At 45.2% G+C, this 22,217-nt stretch overlaps 1 protein-coding gene across 1 annotated transcript in view; it reads left to right on the forward strand.

Moving 5' to 3' along the window:
- Positions 1–22,217, forward strand: part of RRP12 (ribosomal RNA processing 12 homolog) — a 521,209-nt gene that overhangs the window by 53,253 nt on the left and 445,739 nt on the right. Inside the window, exon 6 of the mRNA XM_078643584.1 lies at positions 11,234–11,350. Coding sequence (XP_078499710.1) covers positions 11,234–11,350 — 117 coding nt within the window. The remainder of the gene's footprint in view (positions 1–11,233; positions 11,351–22,217) is intronic.

Raw genomic sequence — 22,217 nt, forward strand, 5'->3', positions numbered from 1 at the left:
CACCAGGAGCAAATACAGCGGTCAAGGCGTGCCTAACCTGTAGGTATCGAAAGAATTCCCGACCACTCAAGCCATATTCAGCCTGGAGGGCCTGAAATGTTCGCACAGAGCCCTTGGAATACACATCTCCCACTTTAGAAATTCCAATCATGTCCCAGCGATCGAAACCCTTGGTAGACCAAAGACCGCCCAGACGTTCGGAAGCATAAAGCGGCGTGGCTAACGTCAAACGATCCTCCCAGCCCAGGCTCCGAGTCGCGGCCCGCCACACCGCTAAAGCAATCGACGTAGGACCCACAAGATGGCGCCCAGCAGGGCGAGAGTAAAGCACTCTGTTAAAGTCACCTCCCGGAAGCTGAAGTCTATCCATCTCAAACGCCGGATTAGTACCCGGCGAGAACATGATGTGGTTGATCGCGGACAAGTGTGAGGCCCAATAATACCTCTTAATATCGGGGAGTGCAATGCCACCGTCATACCAAGGAATGGAAAGCTTAGCAAGAGCAATACGCGGGCGTCCATCCCAGACAAGTTGTCTCTGAAGGGCCTCAATCTCCCGAAAATAGGACTGAGGGACAGGATCATAATAATTCTGGAGAGCGTAAAGAAACCGCGGTAACGACATCATCTTAAACAGGGCTGCCCGACCAAGGGGGGACAAGGGAAGCCTGCGCCAACGAGCAACGTCCAAACGCAGTCGAAGCAACGGAGGAAGGAGATTACGATCAAAGCGAAGAGACGAGTCCAGAGTAACAAAAACTCCCAAGTATTTGAAACCATCCCGGGCCACCTGAAGAGGGAGCCTGCTCGGTAATGGAGGCAAGACACCAGACAAAACATACACACAGGACTTGGTCCAATTGATTACGAGGCCCGAGTTAGCACCAAAGGACACAAGAACGTCAAATAAAACAGATAAAGACTTACGAGGGGAGGTAAGATACAAGAGGATATCGTCCGCATAGAGCGAGACCCGGTCCTCGAAGTCCGGGGCCCAGCGGATCCCTTTAAGGGACGGTTCCCAGCGGAGCCAGGCCGCCAACGGCTCAAGGGCAAGCGCAAACAGTAGCGGGGACAAGGGGCAACCCTGGCGGGTGCCCCTGCCCAGGGGGAAGGGAGCAGACACCCTACCATTCACAACAACTTGCGCCAAAGGTTCCGCATACAATAACTTAATCCAACTAATAAACTCGCACCCGAAACCGAATTTCTCAAGAGTCGCCCATAAATAAGGCCACTCCACAGTATCAAAGGCCATGGAGGCATCCAAGGACGCCAAAATGGCCGGTTCAGTCAGTAGCCCCGCCCTCGCTATCACGCCGTGAAGACGACGTAGATTCAAAGCAGTGTTGCGATGCGGGATAAAACCAGATTGATCCGGATGAACTAAGTCCCCAAGAACCGATAGGAGTCGGGTCGCCAAAAGTTTCGCCAGAACCTTGGGTTCAACATTCAACAGGGAGATGGGCCTATATGAGGAACAAAGGTCGCGAGGTTTACCGTCTTTAGGGATGACGACTATCGTCGCCAAACGCTGATCATAGGGAAGGAGGTTACGCTCACGTGATTCCAAAAACATATCGCGGAGATATGGCGCCATTTTATCGGGTCGCAACTTATACAACTCAATAGGCAAACCATTTGGACCCAACGCCTTGCCCGAACGGAGCGAACGAATGGCAGTAGCTATTTCATCAATCGTAAAGGGGGAGTCCAAAGCGACACGGTCCAAATCAGAGACACAGGGCAATGCAATATCACGCAAAAGGAGGCGAGAGTCAGCCACATCCCTCACAGACACAGGAGCATACACGACACGGAAATGTTCCGCAAAACGATCCACAATGGCGATCGGATCCATCACATTCTCACCACTCGCAGACTGAATCACAGGCACCACACGATTAGCTCTTTCTTTCTTGTCCAGCCACGCCAGGAGTTTACCAGCCTTATCACCAACATCATACAATCTGCCTTGTTGCTCACGAAACATCACTTTTGCAGCGTCAGTAACTAGGGATTTATATGCAAACTGTTTTAGACCCAGGGCATGAAGTTTCTCAGGCGTGACACCAGATCCCAACTCGTCCTCCAAGGCAGAAATTTCCCCCTCGAGGTCCACTACCTCCCTCTTCCCGGCTTTCTTAGCTTCCACGATCAAAGAAAGGGCCTGTCCACGAATCACAGTTTTGAAGGCTTCCCACAGGGACACCACCGAAGGGACCGACCCCTCGTTTTCCAGGAAATAAGCATCTATGGACTTGAGCAAGAGGGCACGAGTCTCAGGGGAGGAGAGATACCATGGGTTAATGGGAGCCACTCGGCCCACTGCCTCTATCCCAACCTCAAAACGAAGCCAGAGCGGCGAGTGGTCAGAGATGCCCCTTGGCAAATGTATAATCTCACGGACCGCCGACGACTGGGCAGCGGGCATCAGGAAATAATCTAACCGAGATAGGCTACCATGGGCACCAGAGTGAAAAGTGTATTGAAGCTGAGTAGGATGTAACAATCGCCAGCAGTCCACAAGGCCAAAAGTATCCAAAAACCCACCTAACCAACGCTGGGCATGCGGGGTATCCCTGGGGGGATGGCGATCGTGAAGGCCAGAAAGCACTGAATTAAAGTCACCGGCAAGAAAGAGTACACTATCAGGAAGGTCCAACAAGACACGGCCTAAATCAGTGAAAGTAACAGTTTGCAAGCCTGGGGGGACATAAACATTAAAGAGGGACAGGGTGCGGCCCTCATATCTACCCACCAGAACAATATATCTCCCACGATCATCCCGAATCACCTCATCTATCGCCAGAGGGAGGGAGTTACGAACAAGGATACCCACACCCCTGGATCCTGAAGTAAACCCCGAGTGTGCAACAAGGCTGTAGCCCCATCTATTCATTGCATTACATACATTGCCAATCAAATGGGTCTCTTGCAGGAAAACAATGTCCGGTGACAAACGTCTTATATATTTCAACACCACACCGCGCTTGATGCGATCTCCCAGGCCATTAACGTTCCAGGAAACAAATTTCAACCCCCTACCCCCCATCCCACCCACCCGAGCCAGGACCCCCCATCCAAGAGCTAGACATCAGAAACATCAGTAAAGACAGAAGCAATTCGCCTTGAAAACAACACACAAAAAAATAAGAACTTCCCATCCCCCCACCCCCAAGCAGAAAGGAAACACCCCCCACCCTGCACCCCTGCAAAAAGCTAAAGAGCCACCCCAACCTGCAGTGTGCCTGTCGCCCCATAACCCCTAGTCTACACAAAGACCCCGGAGGAGGAAAGGTCTCCGTCCCACCCGCCCCCAGACTACAGTAAGAGTAAGAATCAACACACAAAAAATAAATAATCACATTGCAGAGGTACGCCGGCCACCACTCCTGGGAACGTATTCAAAACAAGACATCAGAGTCAAACAATCAGATCTCCACACCACCTTCGGCACCACCAGGGTGAGCGGCAGACTCAGTCTCAGGAGGACGGTCAGGCAAGGAGTCCAGCCAGTCATTAACAGTTTCCGGTCTATCAAAGAACAGAGTACGCTCATTATACTCGACACGAAGTCTGGTGGGGAAAAGCATAGCATAGCGTAGACCCCGATCTCGAAGACGTTTCTTAGCACCACGAAACTCCATCCGTTGTCTTTGAACCTGTTGGGAGAAGTCCGGGTAGAAGTTCACTGTGGCATTCTCGAAGGCCACCGGGCCCTTCACCCGTGAGGCCTGCAGGATAGCGTCCCGATCTCTATAATGAAACAGTTTAGCCACAATAGGCCTTGGCGGAGCACCCGGCTTAACTTTGCCCCCCGGGACACGATGTGCACGTTCAACCGTGAAAAATTTGGTAAGCCCGGAGGGGGCAAGATGGTTTAAAATCAGACCCTCAACCAGGAGATCAACAGAGTGGGGTTCAGGGTTTTCCGGTACACCAACCAGGCGAACATTGCAGCGACGTGCCCTGTTTTCAAAATCCTCCAGGCGTCGGGTCATGAAGTCGTTCACCTGACGAAGATTCCCAACCTCTGTCTGGAGCTCCGAGACGTCTTTCGTGAGGCTAGATGATTTAATATCCAATGACTGCACCCTCTCATTCGTCTTGCCGAGATCAGCACGAATCAGATTCACCTCAATGGCCACGGTGTCAAGTTTGTGGGCCAAGGCCTCGTACTGAAGGCCGGTGGATTCCCTCACTCCCGAGATGGCGCCCATGATATCCTGTAGGGAAGGCTCCGCCGACTCTTCCAAAATCCGTTCAGACGCCGTACTGTGGCCGGGTAGGGCAGCTCCGGGGGACCCCTTAGATTGAGTATAACGGTCCATGACGTTCGTCTGAACCGGTGCTCCGCGCAGAGGTGTTTTCGTCTTGCGCGTTTCTCTGTCCCCTCTGCCCGCCATTTTGAAGATGCGTCACGGGACAAGCCACCAGGGTCGACGGGCCAAACACCCAAAACTCAGGATCAAAAGTACAACAAAAAGAAGGGCTCAACTCGGGAGGAGGCCACCAAACCAGCAAATAGACAAGAGGAAAGCCCCGTGTCCGAACTGTCTCCAAGTCTCAGCCAAGCGCGATACGCACACTCGTGGCACAGGTCGAGACAGAATCGAAACCGAAACTCAGGAAGGGGGTCTCACAAGGCCAGATCTCCTGCCGTTGTTGTTCAATTCCAGGACGGCCACAGCTCTGCACCCCGTCCCGGGCGCACCTCAAGGGCGGAGCCCAAAAGTTCAGAACACCGTAGCTCAGGAGTACGAGATCCAAAGCAAATTCCGAAAAGTGCCAGGGTGATCAGCCAAACATCCTCTACTTGAATTCTTACAAGAAATCAGGATCTAGTCAGGATAAATCGCCGGGAGCGGCGAGGGTCCGGAGAGCGCTGTGCTCAAGCGGCCATCACGGATGCCCGCCAAGCTCCTCCTCTCTGTCATGCTGTTTGAGAGTTCAGACCTATTTCAGTCACCTTCCAAGTTTATATTGTAGCCAAACTCTGGAGGCTTAACATAGGCACTGGTTTGTATCCTTGATTTAATACAAAACTTGAAATGTTTTATGTCATCATCCAATTCCTGTCATGCCTTATTCTCAGATGGAAACAGCCTGTAAATAATATTGTTGATTGTAATTGTTGACAACCCCTTTCAGATTTTGCCTGAATCGTCACATTTGATACCCTTGGGTATTTTTATATGGAGTGTGTAATTTCTGTCTTGGACTACACTAAGGTGACACTTAATTTAAGGATTCTGGGGTTTTCAAGCCGAAAAAACCTTAAGTCAGAAAAACAATGGTCTTTTTGTGCAGTATTGTTGAGTACTGAGCGTTGAAGTTTTCACAGCTCACTTCACAGGACCTACTTTATAAGTATACACTGGAAAAGTAAAGCTCAGTGAGCTTTATTTGCCATTGACAATGCCAGAGATGATGGGTTTCTTCACAGCTGCCCAAGGAGTCTGCTCCTCTGTCACATCTGCTAGATAATGGGCAGAACAGATCACAGGAGAGGATGAAAAGACAAAAGGGAGACAAGGTAAAGGGAAGAAAGGACCATTGCTAACTGTACAACATTAAGACGACTTAGGCCTTGGCACATGGAATAGAGGGCTCAAATATTAAATGAGCAAAGTTGGCACAGTGGAAGCAGTTCTCTTACTCTTGTTAGGAACTAGATCAGAAGTCACTTGTCAACCTAACTAGTTCAGATCCATTAGTCATTTTAATTTGTAAAAGAACTAAGACACTCAAAATCAAAAAAGAAAAATCAAGTTTGACATCCAGACTGGCTAAAGAGCAGAGAACGTTGGTGCTCGAATAGATAAAAGTACATAGTGCTGAAAGGGTCAACACATTTTGAGCTGATTCTACTCGTAATCTAAAGAATGTTCCTTGACCTACGTAGAATACGTTTGATGCTGAACACACAAAGAACTGCTTGTCAATGGTTTTTCAGTTAACACGGGAAAAGCCATGCAAGACATTGAGCAGCAAAAAAATATTTTGAAGTCTACCAGTTTTGAAATGCATATCTTTTCTATCAGGAGAAAATCTTTTGATGGAGTTCGAAAGTGTTATATTTTTAGAGGCCGCCTAAGCCAGAAGAGGTAACTGTAGGAACCAGAAACCACAGAAGATCATCTGTCACTTCCTACTGATTCACACCATCATACAGAAGACGATGATATTGAACTCCTTGATGTGAGGGGGAGAATCTGGGAGGATTTGCACATCATTCTCCAGACTACTAATAGGCTTGCTCTTTGTCTGCAAATGAGATATTCCCACATACCAGTGAGTGATAGAGACCTGCACAAATCTTTGATGTATAAATTAATGAATAAATAGAGGAATATAGTTTTCTGTTAGATACTTCAAGCCTTCTGTGATGCAAGAGCCAGTATGTGTCAATTTGTGATATTTGTGATATTTGTGAGGGTATTTCTAGAGCGCGACGTTCGCTCCGGAGGGAGCATCTTGGCGCTGAAGATCCTGGGTGACCAGTCCTAGAGTAGAAGTCCTAGAGTAGATGGGAGGTTAGATGGCTGCTTTGGAGTAGTCGTCAGAGAGGTTGAAAATCCAAGTCTTTAAGAGCTTTCTGAAGGGTTTTTCAAGGGTCTGTTGTCTGAGGGTTTTGGGCAAGCTATTCCATGCTTTCGTGGCCAGAAAGCTTAAGGTTTTACCGCCCTTAGTCTTCAGGTTGTATTTGGCAGGGAGGATGAGATTGTCAAGGGACGAGCGGAGGGAGCGACTGGGGGTGTAGTGGGGAAAGCGTCTGGAGAGGTATTTAGGGCCGGTTTTGTTGAAGGCACGGAAGGCAATTATCAATATTTTAAAAAGAATTCTTTTGTGAAGGGGCAGCCAGTGTAAGGAACGGAGGGCTGCGGAGATGGAGGCTCTGCGGGGTAGCCTGAGGACCAGTCGCGCGGCTGTATGAAGCACACTTTGAAGTTTCGATAGCGTGTTCTTTTTTGCCCCTGCGAGAAGGCCGTTGCAGTAGTCTAAGCGTGAAAGTATAAGCGCTACTGTCACAGTTTTTCTGGCATCGATTGGAAGGAAGTCAAAACATTTTCTGAGGGATTTGATTATTCCGAAACATTTGCCGGCTACAGTTCTGGCATGTTGATCAAAGGAGAGGTCAGAGTCAAAAATGACGCCAAGATTCCTGGCCGATGTAACTGTCTGGGGGGGGGGCGGCTGAATCGTCTGGCCACCAGAGGGCTGGACAGAAAGAAGGAGGTGTTTTTTCCAATCGGAAGGATCTCGGTTTTGCTAGAGTTGCATTTTAAGTGGTTGCTGTCCATCCAGCGGAAGACTTCAGTTAGGCAATGTTTGAGGTTGAGCTCAGCTTCAGTGGAGTTGTCCTCTAGTGGCACAATGAGTTGTGTGTCATCAGCATACGAGGTGACCGGTATGCCGAATGATTCGATCAGGGACAGGAGTGGAATGAGGTAGATGTTGAAAAGGAGGGGACTCAGGATGGACCCCTGCGGTACACCTGAGGAAACCGTCTTCTCTTTGGAGTGGAAGGGACCAAGAGCGACAGTTTGTGATCGATCGGTGAGAAATGACTTTATCTAAGACAAAGCGGAGTCAGAAATGCCAATGTCCATAAGTCTGCTAATAAGGATGGAGTGGGAAATGGTATCAAACGCCGCCGTTAAGTCGAGGAGGATAAGAATTGAGTTTTTCCTCTGATCTTGTAACAGTTTGATGGTATCAGGCAATTCTATCAGTGCAGTTTCGGTCGAGTGTTTTGGACGGAAACCCGATTGTTGAGGGTGGAGAATGTTGTTATCTTCCAGGTGGCGTTTCAGCTCTCTATAGACTAGTTGCTCCGTTATTTTTCCCAGGGCCGGGAGTAATGAAATCGGGCGAAGGTTGGTCAGGTCTGTCGGGGATTTGTTGGCCTTTTTCATGAGGGGTTTGACAATTCCCTTCTTCCAACGGCGGTGGACAGATCCTGTGAGGAGTGAAGAATTAACTATGTTGTTGATAGTAGGATTCAACACCTCAATTAGTTGGTGAAGTATTTTCGGGGGACAGGGGTCAGACGGGGAGCCCGATTTGCAGGCCAGGATAACTTCTCTGGTTTGCGCTAAAGTGACCGGAGAGAAGCTTCTAAGTTTACCGACACGAGAGTCCGGGAGGGGGGGAACGAGAGAGGTGTCTGGAGTGGGGAAGTTGTTTTGGATGGAAGTAATTTTGTCTTCAAAATAATCCGAGATTTGGTCGCACAAGTCCTGGGATGGGGGTATTTCTGGTAAAAGTGCTTTGGGCTGAGTAAACGATTTTACTATTGCAAACAGCATCTTCTGTTTTTGGCTGGAATCTTTGATGGCATTGACGTAAAAAGTTTTTTTGGCCGATTTAATTTTTGAAAGATAAGTTTTCCTTATTAGGATATAGGAAAGATGATTGACCTTATCGTATGTCTTGCGCCATTTACGTTCTGCCTTCTTACATAGTAAATGAGCGGTAGGTAGGTCGGGTGTGAACCAAGGGGCATTGGTTTTGGTTTTTTTCAGGGAGATACAAGGACGTTTGGGAGGGTTTCTAGATTTCATTTCATGTGAGATCCAGTTATGGAAAAGGTCGGCGTCGATTTCGACGTTCCCAGATAGGGTGGGGGATTGAGATTGCATTAGGGGTTTGAGACTAATGTTTTCTTGGACCTTTTTCCAGTTGGTGAAGTTGGTGAGGTGAGATGCTTCAAAGTGCCATACATTAGGGACTGGATGCTTCCAAAACTTCTGTAACTAATATATCAGTCTTCTAACTATACAGGAACTCCGCAAAATAACACCGCAGTAGATGCTAATTTCAATTCTGCGTCATTGATGATTAGCATATTTCTTTTATATGCTTAGACGTAGAATTCACATCACCCATTACTTTTCCACATTTCTGTTGTGCATGGTTTTCTGGAAGGCAATAAATAAGTTAATCCACCACTTGATATACCACTTTCTGCTTTGAATTAATATTCAGTTGTAGTCAAATAAATGTTGCCTCATTTTGCACCCAATGCATGCAGCATCCTTAAAACTGTTTCCCTAAAAGTTAATGCCCTGAAATATTGGGTGTCTGGGTCCTGACACACAAGTAGACTAGACATAGGATTTTGGAAAGCAATTCATTTGCTTCCCGACAGACTGTACGTTTTCACACTGATAAACAAAATTGTTTACCTTTCTAAGTTTAAAGTCTTTATGAACAGCTGTATTCTTCACCCATTGCAGCACATACGTCTGTAGTTTGGGTAGTGTCCCCTCCATCTCCCAAAACACTGCATGTTTGTAATCTGGTTTTGCATTGATCAGTGTTCCGGGAATTCCTTTATGGTGAAACTAGTTTATGAATGGAAGAAATTGTTGCATCTGTCTCAAACGGAAACAATTGAACATTCAACCTCACGATGTGTGCTTTAAAGATGAGCTTGTTCTCTGTGTCCCAAGGGTTTTGTTTTTTGTCAAAGAAGGTGGTACATTGAAACAGATGAAGGGTTGAGGAATGGTGTTACTGGAGCTACGTCTGTAGCATGAGCTCCATAGCAGGTCCTCAGTCGTATCCTTGTACAGATTATGACTGCACAAGTTCATAAAGGTGGCCCTTTTGCCGTTTCCATGTCTTAGAGTGGCAAAGTAATTTTGAGAGCTATTGACACTTAAAAAAATAAGCATGCCATGATCATCTGTGTTTTAAGATCCGAAAGAGTGTCTATAAATATCTAGGGGTGAATGTTGACAAAGCTGGCAACTTTGTGCAACAAAGAGACACCATAAAAAGGAAAGGCCTGGCACTAGCAATATCATTAAAGAGTTTAAAATCAAAATCAACAGGCCACCATTCTCCCCTCTCATCCGGGTAGTGCACGCCAAACTCCTACCAACAATAACATGGCAGCGAGCTCCAAAGAGGCAGGGACGCCAGTGAAAGCATACAGGATGATCTTCAGCCTATCTAAGTACACGATGCCAGCGCAAATAATTCTAGGGTTTGGTCTGCAAAAGCAGTCGCTTGCGAGGTGAGGAGCTCCAACAGAGGGACTCATCGCCTGCCAGAGCATATCTCAAGGAATCCTTGGCTAGGATGGTGTTGACCGAGCTATGGGGAATCCCAACCATCCACTCTGTGTTCAGAAAATCAGTGTAGAAATAATTAAACTTCTCTGTTCAGTGGAAGATAAGTCGGCATTCTCTGCTAAAGCTCATGTCATTAAACTCCTATATTGCATCATCACCCCAGATATGCTTCAGCTTTGGCTTTCCTAGATTAATCAAAGACCAATTTCAGAAATATCGTCTGGGGCTCCTACCTTGTACATCCCATCTTCCCCACTGGCTGAGAGAATCCACACCAAAGATCTGCTGCTTGTGTGGCATTGACATTGAGTATTTACCGCACCTGCTATGCACCTGTAAGGAGTTGCTGGATGAAAGAAGAAAAATGCTGGAAGCTCCCTTCTACCAAAGATGGATCCTTTCGCGGAGAAAGGCTGTGAAGACCTGTATCTCTCTAGACGAGACACAGCTGAACTGGCGATTGGTAAAAATGTCTTGCACTGGTGCGCAGAAAAACGCCATAGGACACATTAAGCTGATCAGACTTTTTCTCTCCTGGCACCTTGCACTTACAACCTACTACCTCCTAATAATTAGTAATTATTAAATTGAAGGTAGCCAAAAGGTAACACTCTGTAGTACGGCAATTAAGAGGAGTCTCTGAGGATTGGAATGATTCAAGCAGAATGCACTTCAACAGCCGGCAAAACAAATAACTAAAACCAATTGTGTTGGGTTAGATTTAAGTGCCACAATTCACTTTGGATGAAGGAGTAATTCATAGTACACTGTATCTATGCTCTTTTCATGTTAATTCAACCTCTGTGCTCTTTTTTTTCATTTGCCTGTCCTTTCTGTTGAAGACAGCAGCGAATGCCATCTCTTTGATTGAAAGTTTCAAGCAAGTAATTTTTTCCAATACTTACAGTGGCAATGTCTCTCAAACAGTGCTGCTGCTCCAGTAATGTCTTTTAGAGTCTTTTAGAGTTGGACTGCACAGAGATGAAACTTGGGTAAAACAAGAGTGAGATGTACACATACCGCATCACTTTCTGCTCTGTGAGCGTGACCTTACCAGCAGAGGTGGTGCAGTGTGAAACAAATTCTGCCTATTTGTATGTATCGTTTATGCTCTGTTTCTTAAAAATTATTTCTTCGTTTTACAGATCCTGTCGTGTCTGGCGATATTGTTGCGGAAACAGGACCCAACTGTATGGAGTTACCCTTCAACTCTGCAGGTTTACCATGGATTACTCAGCTTCACAGTTCATGCTAAGCCAAAGGTACAAGTTAATTGAAGTGTGTGAGTTTAACGGTTTGTTCTGTGGAAGGCAGGTGGAAGCAAGTGATCCATTCCAGAGCCACAGAGTTAAACACTTTATATATTCTTTTAATACAATCCAAACAAACTACACAACAATTTCAAATGGTACATTTTTGGTTTCACCGCAAATTTATAATTTACGCAATGCCTTGACATTACTATAATTTTTTTTTTTTTAGTTGCAAACCAAATGTAAACTGCACAAAAATGATAAATTCTAAACGTACACCTTTTAAATGAAAATGTACGCAGCCCCTTTAAATTAGTTTAACTCGCACACCTCCATACACAGTGTATTGAACACAGTGTGTTAACTATAACTCTCGCCTTCTCCAGGAACTATTTATACCCTTTTATATTCTATTAGTTACACCATCTAAAATAATAATATTTACAGTAACACTTATAACATTGCAAATCACATAATTTGTGAGAATGCAGTGCTTGTTGGAGTGGGGAGTTCTTGTTAATGTAGTGTGGCTACCAAACTCAATGCACTGTGTATGGAGGTGCGCTAGTTAAAATAATCTCAAAGGGTTGCGTAAATGATGAATTAAAGGTATAAGTTTAGAATTTAGATTTTTTGTGTAGTTTAAGTATGGGTTGTATCTAAAGAATAAACAATGTTATAGTAATTTAAAGGTGTGTACATTACAAATTTAGTGTAGAAATGTAACTTTTGAATTTGTAATCTTAAGACCAGACAAGGCTGCCCCTCTCCCCTGCTCTATTTTTATAGAACCTTTTCTGCAGCACTTGAGAGAAGACCAAGTAATACCAGGCATCATATTTGGTAATACCACAATCAAAATAGCTGCATATGCGGATGACATACTGGTGACATAATGCTCGCTCTGCCATATCGGCTTTAATGTGCTTGATACAAAGATTTTCTGAGGTATCCGGATACACGCTTAATAAAGATAAAACTGAAGTTAAACTTCTTAACAACCAAGGCAACAAAGAAATAATCGGGAACTCTGGGTTGGCATGGCAAACAGGCTGCATTAAATATTTAGCATTAGAATTTATCAATGATCTTATCACCCCCTAACTGGCCAAACACAGAGGGGATTAGGCCTCCCCAACTTCAGAAATCACCAAACAGCCTACCTCGGTAAAAAGGGAGTCAAATTGTTTGCTAATGACTTGGAATACCAACCGATATGGGTGAAAGTGGAGAAATCACTCATAAATAACATTCCTCTCCCTGCAATCTTAACAGTGCACACCTCCCAACTCCTGCCCTTTAAGTACATCGTTCAGAATACCAAAAAAGCTCTCCTGCGATTATCATTCACAGGTCAGACTATGCAACTCCAACATGGCTTCCATATAGTATAATTCAAAATTGATTGACAACTAACATATTGGCAAAACTGGTAAAACAAGGGCACCAATCTGATCAAAGATATCTATGAGGGCAATCTACCTTGGTCCTTTTCTACTTTGCAAACACAGTTCAGCTTAGATAAAGTGGACTTCTATAAGTTGTTGAAACTGAAAGTACAGTTCGCAAAACACCCAGTACAACCTCTTAGCCCCTCTCTACCTTCTCTGATAGGAGAACTGCTTAAATCTAGACATACATTGCCTAAAATAGTTAACCGTCTTCCAAATCCTCGTAAGACCCACACTTGTAATGAACTAAAATGAGAAATCGAACAAAATACCACAAATATTGGCTTTGTTTGCAGACATATACATAGGACTCCTATTATAAACAAGATCTCACCTTAGCTTTCCCAAGCAAAATATATGATTATTAACAGAGCATAGTAGGCTCCCACCAGACTTCACAAGCCTAGCCTTAATTGGAATCCTAATTGCTGGAAATGCAACCTTCATGAGGGAGGTTTAGCCCACATGTTATTCTACTGCCCGATCACACAAACCTTACTGAGACAAGATATTTGATTACTTAAAACACACTTTCAACATTGAAACCACAAGAGAATTCTCCTATGTACTCTTTTTTTTTTTAAGGTAATCTTAAGTACCGCAGTACTCGCTAGGAAGTACTGCAGTATTCTGTAATTTTTTTAAGTATATATAGAAACTTATAAATATTTTTCCCTACCTATTACCACTTTATTAAAGTGATAATAAGTAGGAGAAAAATATCAAACCCAATACTTAACTATATCGAAGGGCGATAACGCAGAATAAGTTTATGTAAAAGCAACATGACCACCTTTAACTTTTGTAAAGGCAGTCATTAGTCAATCCGATAATGCCTTTTCATCGCTATGTACTATAGTACATTGTGAAAACTTTGCCAAAGTACTGCAACAACAGATTTCATTAAGTTGAACACAAAGTATGTGGAAAAATGCATTAGTGCCCAAACGTGTTTTGGGACCCCCCTGTTATCATTGCTCCCTCTGAACCAGTCACCGCAAAATCTTCCATCCTCCAGCAATGTAGAAAAAGCAGTAGGTCTGAAATTTTTGTGTGAGATTTGTCAAATGAGTGCAAAGTCATTTCATGGTGAAAAATACGAGGAATTCCGATCTCTGGTTACCCGAACTAAAATGATGGAGTGGCTACTGCCACTCTTATATCCATCTGTCTGTCCGTCTATCTATCGACACTTATTTAACTTTTTAATTTATGTGCAAAATAACGATGGACTTGGATGCGGCCCAGTGTAATTACCAGTGGCTGAGATTAATTAAAGTATTCCATTCATCAATTTTTTCTGTTCTTCAGTATGAGGCCTAAAGAGGGACGCATATGTTCAGACGTGGGTCCTGTGCATACAGTGCTACTCGCACCAAGCTAAACATTTATTTAAATTACCCTCTAGGATCATCACTGAGCTATACAAAGCCCTCCACAACGTCAGACCTGGCTACTTACGCTACCGCCTCAACTTCCCCCAACCCACCCGAAAACTGCACTCCGCTACACTCCACCTTGTGCAATACCCTACATCCACAGGAGCACATCAGGAGGGCACTCCTCCTAAATCACCGCCATACCTTGGAATGACCTTCTATACCACATCAGGACCTCCACCATCCCTTCTTGAGTTCCCCAAGAACCTGCAGCTATGGCTACTCAGCTTTGAGCCCAATCGGCCTACTCATTTGTTCCAGCATCTGAATACCCCTCTGGTGATAAGTGCGCTATACAAATCCTCACACCATCTGATGAGCCCTAATAAGGGCAAAAACGATCCTGGGATGCTTGTGTTCTGCTTCAAGTAGGACCTCGCCTGGTATTTTGGGCTGGACTGTTCCCAGACAAGGTCCAGACTGACTTTCATATGGCTGGGTCCTAACTGAAGTGGCATAGTGCGTCAATCAAGACTTCCTTTTCGTCCCTGCAGTCGACACCATTTTAGACAAAATGAAAAAGGATACAGAAACGGCAAAATCAATGGGTGCATTGCAGTTTCAACAACACAGAGGTTCCTTTCGACGCTCCTCATACAGAGCAGCTACCAGTGTTCCCTGTAACACGCGCGCCTTGCTTACCCCCGAGCGCGCAGAGTCCCAAGGGAAGCGCGCACACATCCTGTGAGTGCTTTCGCGCCACCGCTTTTAAAACGCGAGCGGCGCGAAAACGGGAATTTCGGCTGTGGCTGCGGGCTGTTTGTGGCCCTTTGTGAAAACATTTGTTAATTGCAGCCCCGTCATGCGCTGCGATTAACAAACATTTTCACAATGGCTCTCAATCCGCCCCCAACCGCGCTCCCTTAAGAGAAGACATTTAGCAAGTCCGTGCTTTTGGACTTGCTAAATGTCTTCTCTTAAGGGAGCGCAGTTGGGGGCTGATTGTGAACCATTGTGAAAATGTTTGTTAATTGCAGTGCATTGCGGGGCTGCAATTAACAAATGCTTTCACAAAGGGCCACATGGTTTCATAGCTTCAGGGGCTGCCTGTCTCCAGTATATGCCTGTGTGATATTCTTGAGGTCTTTACCGCGGCTGGCTGTGTACAGTGCATGTCTGAGGTTACTCACCTCTGGCTCTGGAGGATTATAGAGCGCCTCTGTCATGTCTGACTGTATCCAGTGCATGCCATTGGGGGGCTCCCCTGTCACTCATGGGTGAATTCTAGAGGGTTAGCCAATCATTCTCAGCAATCGGTGGATGTAAACTACAAGTGTTCGATTTCTTCTCTTCCATCCACTACGTGCCTGGCAATATGACAGACAACAGGATAACCACTGTGGCTACTCATGAATGACATCAAAGAGCTCCCCACATCAACTATGGTACAATCCAGTACTCTTCCAGCCAAGCAATCCCCCATGTCGCTGCAGGCCACCCATTCGCTGATGCACACTGGTGCAACATCAGGCGTATGGAGCACTATCTAAATGCAATAACAATATTAATGCCAGACTTTCATGATATATAAGAGACAGAGACACACTTTTAACCCCCTGGTACCAGGGGCTATCGTAAATAAAAAGAACAATGATTTCTGCTGAAATATTTAAAATAACTCAAAGTAGGAACACACCAGTTAATGTCATTTGTCATTAATGATATGATTTGTCAGATGGAATTTAGACTAAATGAATGCGTAACAATGGCCATAAGTAAACCGAAGTATGCAAGATTTAATTTGTGGTAACTGTGCTCAGTGCTCAAGTGGATGTATGACAGAGGAACGCATGCCATTACCATGTATCATTTACCACACATCATTTACCGTGCATCATTAACCACGCAATGCCTTTATCACACATGCCTTTACAACTCAAGGTAAGTATATGGTAAAGTATGTGAAATCTAGATATGCATAAACCCTACATTTTTAGTTAATACATTACCTGCTTTTCTCAGGCACTGATCATCATGTTACTGGGCAGCTGATCCCGGCTGGTGGTGCCTCGGCCGAGTGGGCTGTGTCCCACTCCCGGTCGCGTGAGATATTGTCTGCCCCCGCTGTGCAGTTAAACATACTGCAAACAAAGCATCAACTTGCTGCAGCACCCACCTTCCCTGCCTCTACTGTAACACTGGCTCGTGGTGCTGTTCTGGCCGAATGGTGCACGTGGGCTGATTCCATTTCTTGACGCTAGACGGCCAGGTTCGGAAATAATTATTAGGCGGCGGGGGGATGCCATAATTTAGCTACACAGCTCAGGCAGCCCGGCAGCAGCAGGTGCAATTATCAGTAGTGCTGCCACCAGCCAGCCGACCACCATGATTCCGGCGCCAACCGTGAGTTCAGCCGTGGTGACAACGGTTCTCGGAGCAAAGCATGCCGCCCGGACATGCACATTAACGGGTGTGCTCTGGGTTCCAGCGGCCGCCGCGGTCTGTGGGGTTGGTTTGGTGGGTCAGAACACAGGGTTTACATATTGAAAAACAAATCCTGAATTAACAGCACGCTCATTCCCACTGCAGGCAGCCTCCCTTAATTCACTTCCCAGGATCTGCATCCTTCCTAAGAACTACCCGCTCACGTCGCATCGATCGGGCGGGAGCAGGAAAAGATGGAGACTGAACTCTCTGACAGACAAGAGCAGGTGTCCTACTGGCTGTGAATATGGCTATGAACCAAAGGAAGTATAGTGGAATCAGCACATGCCTTCAAGGTTCCTTAAGTTCCAACCAGAAGATGGATGATCTCAAGAGATCAAATATTGGACTTGCTGTTCCTCTACCTGAAAGTAAGAGAAGCACTGACAGCACACACCACTAGTGACAACACAATCGAAGAATCCTCAACCCTGGAGGGTAGGCTACTAAGAAAGCCATCTCCCTAATACATTGGAAAATAATGTCTAATTCGCTGGAGGGAATGTCCACACTAAGGACTGCTTTTGAAAAAGATGTGGACACACTTGAGGATGGGGAGTGGGAGGAGGCGCTCCAGTCCCAGAGGGTGATAGCGATAAGGCCGGAGTTACATCTGGCGCAGCTGAGATTGCTGCACAGGGCATACGACAACAGGGTTTTCATCTATAACGGATATATGATGTTACAACGCGGACTTTTACTCCGCATACCGTTACAACGCGGTATTTACAACGCGGATCATGTAACAACGCATGTATTTACAACGCATTTTTTTACAACGCAGGTACCTTTACAACGCAGACCATTACAACGTAAGTATTGGTAAGTATAAATTAATAAGAATAATATAATAGTAACTTAATTTTAAAAGTATAATTTAAGTATAATTTAATGTAATATTAAATAATTTAATTTCCGTTAATTAATTTAAATTTAAATTAATGTTTATTTTTACCATGTACCCCTGTACCCTAGAAACTCTAAACTGACCCTAAACACCCCAAAAAAAATTAAGTAATTTTTTAAAATATAATTAAAATTAATTATTGTAAATTTAAAAAAATTATAACTTTATTTTTACCCTGTACCCCTGTACCCCAAAAACTCAAAACTGACCCTCAACCCCAAAAATAATGCAAAATAATTTAATTTAATTTATTTACTATTAAATAATTTAAATTAAAATTAAATTTAATTTATTTTAACCCTGTACCCCAAAAACTAAAAAATGACCCTGAACCCTAAAAATACCCCTTTACCCAAAAACTAAAAACTGACCCTGAACCCTAAAAATACCCCTTTACCCAAAAACTGAAAACTGACCCTGAACCCTAAAAATACCCCTTTACCCAAAAACTAAAAACTGACCCTGAACCCTAAAAATACCCCTTTACCCAAAAACTGAAAACTGACCCTGAACCCTAAAAATACTCCTTTACCCAAAAACTAAAAACTGACCCTGAACCCTAAAAATACCCCTTTACCCAAAAACTGAAAACTGACCCTGAACCCTAAAAATTCCCCTTTACCCAAAAACTGAAAACTGACCCTGAACCCTAAAAATACCCCTTTACCCAAAAACTAAAAACTGACCCTGAACCCTAAAAATACCCCTTTACCCAAAAACTAAAAACTGACCCTGAACCCTAAAAATACCCCTTTACCCTAAAACCCAAAACTGACCCTGAACCCTAAAAATACCCCTTTACCCTAAAACCCAAAACTGACCCTAACCCCTAAAAATACCCCTTTGCCCTAAAACCCAAAACTGACCCTAACCCCTAAAAATACCCCTTAACCCCAAACATATAACATTTAAAATTTAACTATATACTTACCAATACTTACGTTGTAATGGTATGCGTTGTAAAGGTACCTGCGTTGTAAAAAAATGCGTTGTAAAAACATGAGTTGTAACAGTATCCGCGTTGTAATGGATGCGTTGTAACAGTAGTGCGTTGTAAAAAATGCGTTGTAACAAGTGCACACCATCTATAACATGGGTAGGGCAGGCTCCAGTGTGTGCAGCAGGGGATGCGTCACACTGAGAGTTCCTACACACCATGTGGGCTTATGAGAGAATCCAGCCCTACGCCGTTCTAGTTGGACAGGGCTTCTACTGCGCAACAGGGACAAAAGTAGAGAATACCGTCAATATGCTGATACTCCGTATGTGGGCTGATGATGATCCTCTGCAGCATACCAAATTGCTGCTAATGGTGGAACTGGCAGTGGCAGAGGAACACAGCCAGAAGTTAGGGGGGTGGAAGTGCCAAGCACGGACATTCAAGCCTGGGCGGAGGACTGGGCGGAGGACATGGACTGGTGCATGATGGCAGAGAAACCGGTATATACAGGAAGGGGATGCTCAAAAAATGGAAGGTGTGGAACCCATTGAGGAGGAACAGGGGCATGGATACGTCTTCTTGACCAGGGCTAGAAGGGAGCATGCAGATGGGCCTACTGGATGTGGGTGTGTCTAAAAAAGTGTTGACTACTTCGCTCAGTCAGGAAGCTAAAGAAAAATACAAATTAGGAAGTAGAAAAGGTAGTCTCCTGATTGCATTGCCAGCTCGTACACTGAATAAAAGCCCTGGACTTGTCACAGCAAATGGCAGCGGAGAAGCCCCTCTCTGGAGGTAAAGTTAAAATACTTGCTGTTCGTGCCTTGCTTTTAGATAACTTGTATTAGGGCTTTCCAAGAGTTATTGTTTTCGTAATTTAGATTGCGCTTCCAACCAAAATTTGCTCCTGCTAAGAGGTCCTAGGTGTAACAGGATGCATAAGATTACCTCAAGATATGCCTAAAGGTTATTCCTTTATTAGTGAGTAGCAGTACCACAGACACTCATGCATGCACTGTGTACCACAGACACCTACGCATGCACCGCATGCCACAGACACCTATTCATGCACCGCATGCCACAGACACCTATTCATGCACCGTGTACCGCAGACACTCGTCCATGCACTGCGTACCACAGACACTTATGCATGCACCGTGTACCACAGAGACCTGTTCATGCACTGCGTGCCACAGACACTTATGCATGCACCATGTACCACAGACACTCATGCACGCACCGTGTACCACAGACACCTGTGCTTGCACCGCGCGCCAGAGACACTTATGCATGCACCGCGTGCCAGAGACACTTGAAGGGGCTCTGATTAACTAACAGCGATACCTAAACAAAAGGCCACAGCGGCTGGGGAAACGAGCGGAACAGAAGGCAAGAGGGCAGAAAGGCACAAAAACGAGTGGGACATAGGGCAGAAAGGCACAAAAAACAAGTGGAACAGAGGGCAGATGGGCACAAAAAACGATTGTAACAGAGGGCAGAAGGGCACAAAAAACGATTGGAACAGAGGGCACAAAGGCACAAGTAACGAGTGGAACAGAGGGCAGAAGGGCACAAAAACGAGGGGAACAGAGGGCAGAAAGGCACAAAAAATGAGGGAAAACGAGTGGAACAGAGGGCAGAAAGGCACAAAAAATGAGGGAAAAACAAGTGGAACAGAAGGCAAAAGGGGCACAAAAACGAGGGAAAAACGAGTGGCATAGAGGGCAGACGGGCACAAAAAACGAATGGCACAGAGGCAAAATACAGAATACAGAAATATAGGGGCAGCTTAGAACAGAAGGCAGAACGGGCAGAGAGGCACGGGGGCAGCGAGGGGAACAGAAGGGAAAACTGGACAGAGACACTGGGCAGCGAGGGGTACAGAAGGAAAGACCGGGCAGAGAGAGCACGGGGACATTTCTCCACCCAATGAACTGTGCTCCAGTTAAGAATATTTATTAAAATCCTATGATGGTACCACCATTGAAGTCTTGTGCTTTTCTAAACTTGAAGTGTACTTGCCAGTGTAACCAATTCATGTCATGGCGTGCTTATCCAATTTGCAAACTGCCCTTAAGGCCCTTATTGTGGCGCTGTATGTGTGAAAATGCACCATCTTTTCACTTTTTAAAGTAAACTTTTTGAGTGCCATTTGGCACCGCAGACACGCGCGGTTTGGTTCCTGGCGCACATAGCCATGGTTGCAGCGCACAGAGACCCTCCACTGCCGCACACAGAGGAAAAAAATTAGAGGGAACATTGGCAGCTACACAAGGCAATACTTCACAAACCCCATCTACATACAAAAGCAACACCCAAGGTTCCTTTAACAAGAACTCCAACAGAGGAGGTTATAGGGGTAACAATAATAAGGGAAGAGGACGTGGAGGCAATAACACCAGAGCCTCCACTGCCGCAAAACAGTGACTTCATCACACTACCTCCAGACCATCTAACACAGGTCGGAGGCATGATTCAACAATTCCTACCTGTCTGGAACTCCAATACCACAGACAGGTGGGTGAGACAAATTATCCAGTATGGTTATTGCCTAGAACTCACGTCTACTCCACCAAACATACCACACAGACACCGCCCTATGTCCAAAGAACACATCACCCTGCTACAACAAGAGGTGAAATGCATGCTGGAAAAGGGGGCCATAGAGCCAGTCCCTTTCCAACACCAAGGGACAGGAGTATACTCACTATACTTCCTTATTCCCAAAAAGGACGGTTCACTCAGACCAATATTGGACCTCAGACCCCTAAATCAATACATACTGTCGGAGCACTTCCATATGATCACACTACAGCAAGTGCTCCCGCTGCTCCAGCAAGGAGACTTCCTAGCAACATTGGACCTCAAGGATGCGTATTTTCACATACCTATGCATCCAGCTCACAGAAAATATCTCAGGTTCACAATAGAAGGTCAACACTACCAATTCAAGGTTCTCCCCTTCGGGGTAACCACGGCTCCAAGAGTGTTTACAAAATGCTTAGCGACAGTAGCTGCACATCTCAGGAGGCAACACATCCACGTGTTCCCATACCTAGACGATTGGCTAATACAAGCAAAATCCTACGAACAGTGTGCAAGAGACATGTCTCAAACACTTCAGCTGCTACACAGCCTAGGTTTTTCGATAAACTACCCAAAATCGCATCTACAACCATCCCACACACAACAATATCTGGGAGCTACTATAGATACCTCCGTGGCAAAGGCATATCCAAACACAGTGAGGATAGCCAGCATGCAGATACTCATTCGCAAATTTCTGCCACAACACTCTTTTCTTTTTTATTTTTTTTTAAAACCTTTATTAGCATCAAAAGGATATACAATTCTAGGCCTACAACCAAATCGGCCGGCATCAATATGTAAAACGGTCACAGGTTCCAAGGCAAATAGTACAGATTCAAGCAGCAAAAGCAAAGGCAAAACAATCATAAAAAGGGGGAGAAGACACCTAGGAACCAGACGGCCAAAAAACAGGAGCAAAAAAGGTTAATTTTATAATATGGGGATGAGGCGTACGATAGGCTCACTTTCAATATAAAGGCGTCCGAAGTCCCACAAACATCCTCAGCGACAATAAGGGGGCATGGGGCCGCAATACAGGAGAGGCAACATAATACACACCGGGAGACAGGGACATTTTAGACATAATCGACACATGTTCAATACCATCTTTACATGCCCACCACCCAAA

The sequence above is a fragment of the Lissotriton helveticus genome, chromosome 5_1, assembly GCF_964261635.1.
Source record: "Lissotriton helveticus chromosome 5_1, aLisHel1.1, whole genome shotgun sequence".
NCBI lineage: Eukaryota > Metazoa > Chordata > Amphibia > Caudata > Salamandridae > Lissotriton > Lissotriton helveticus.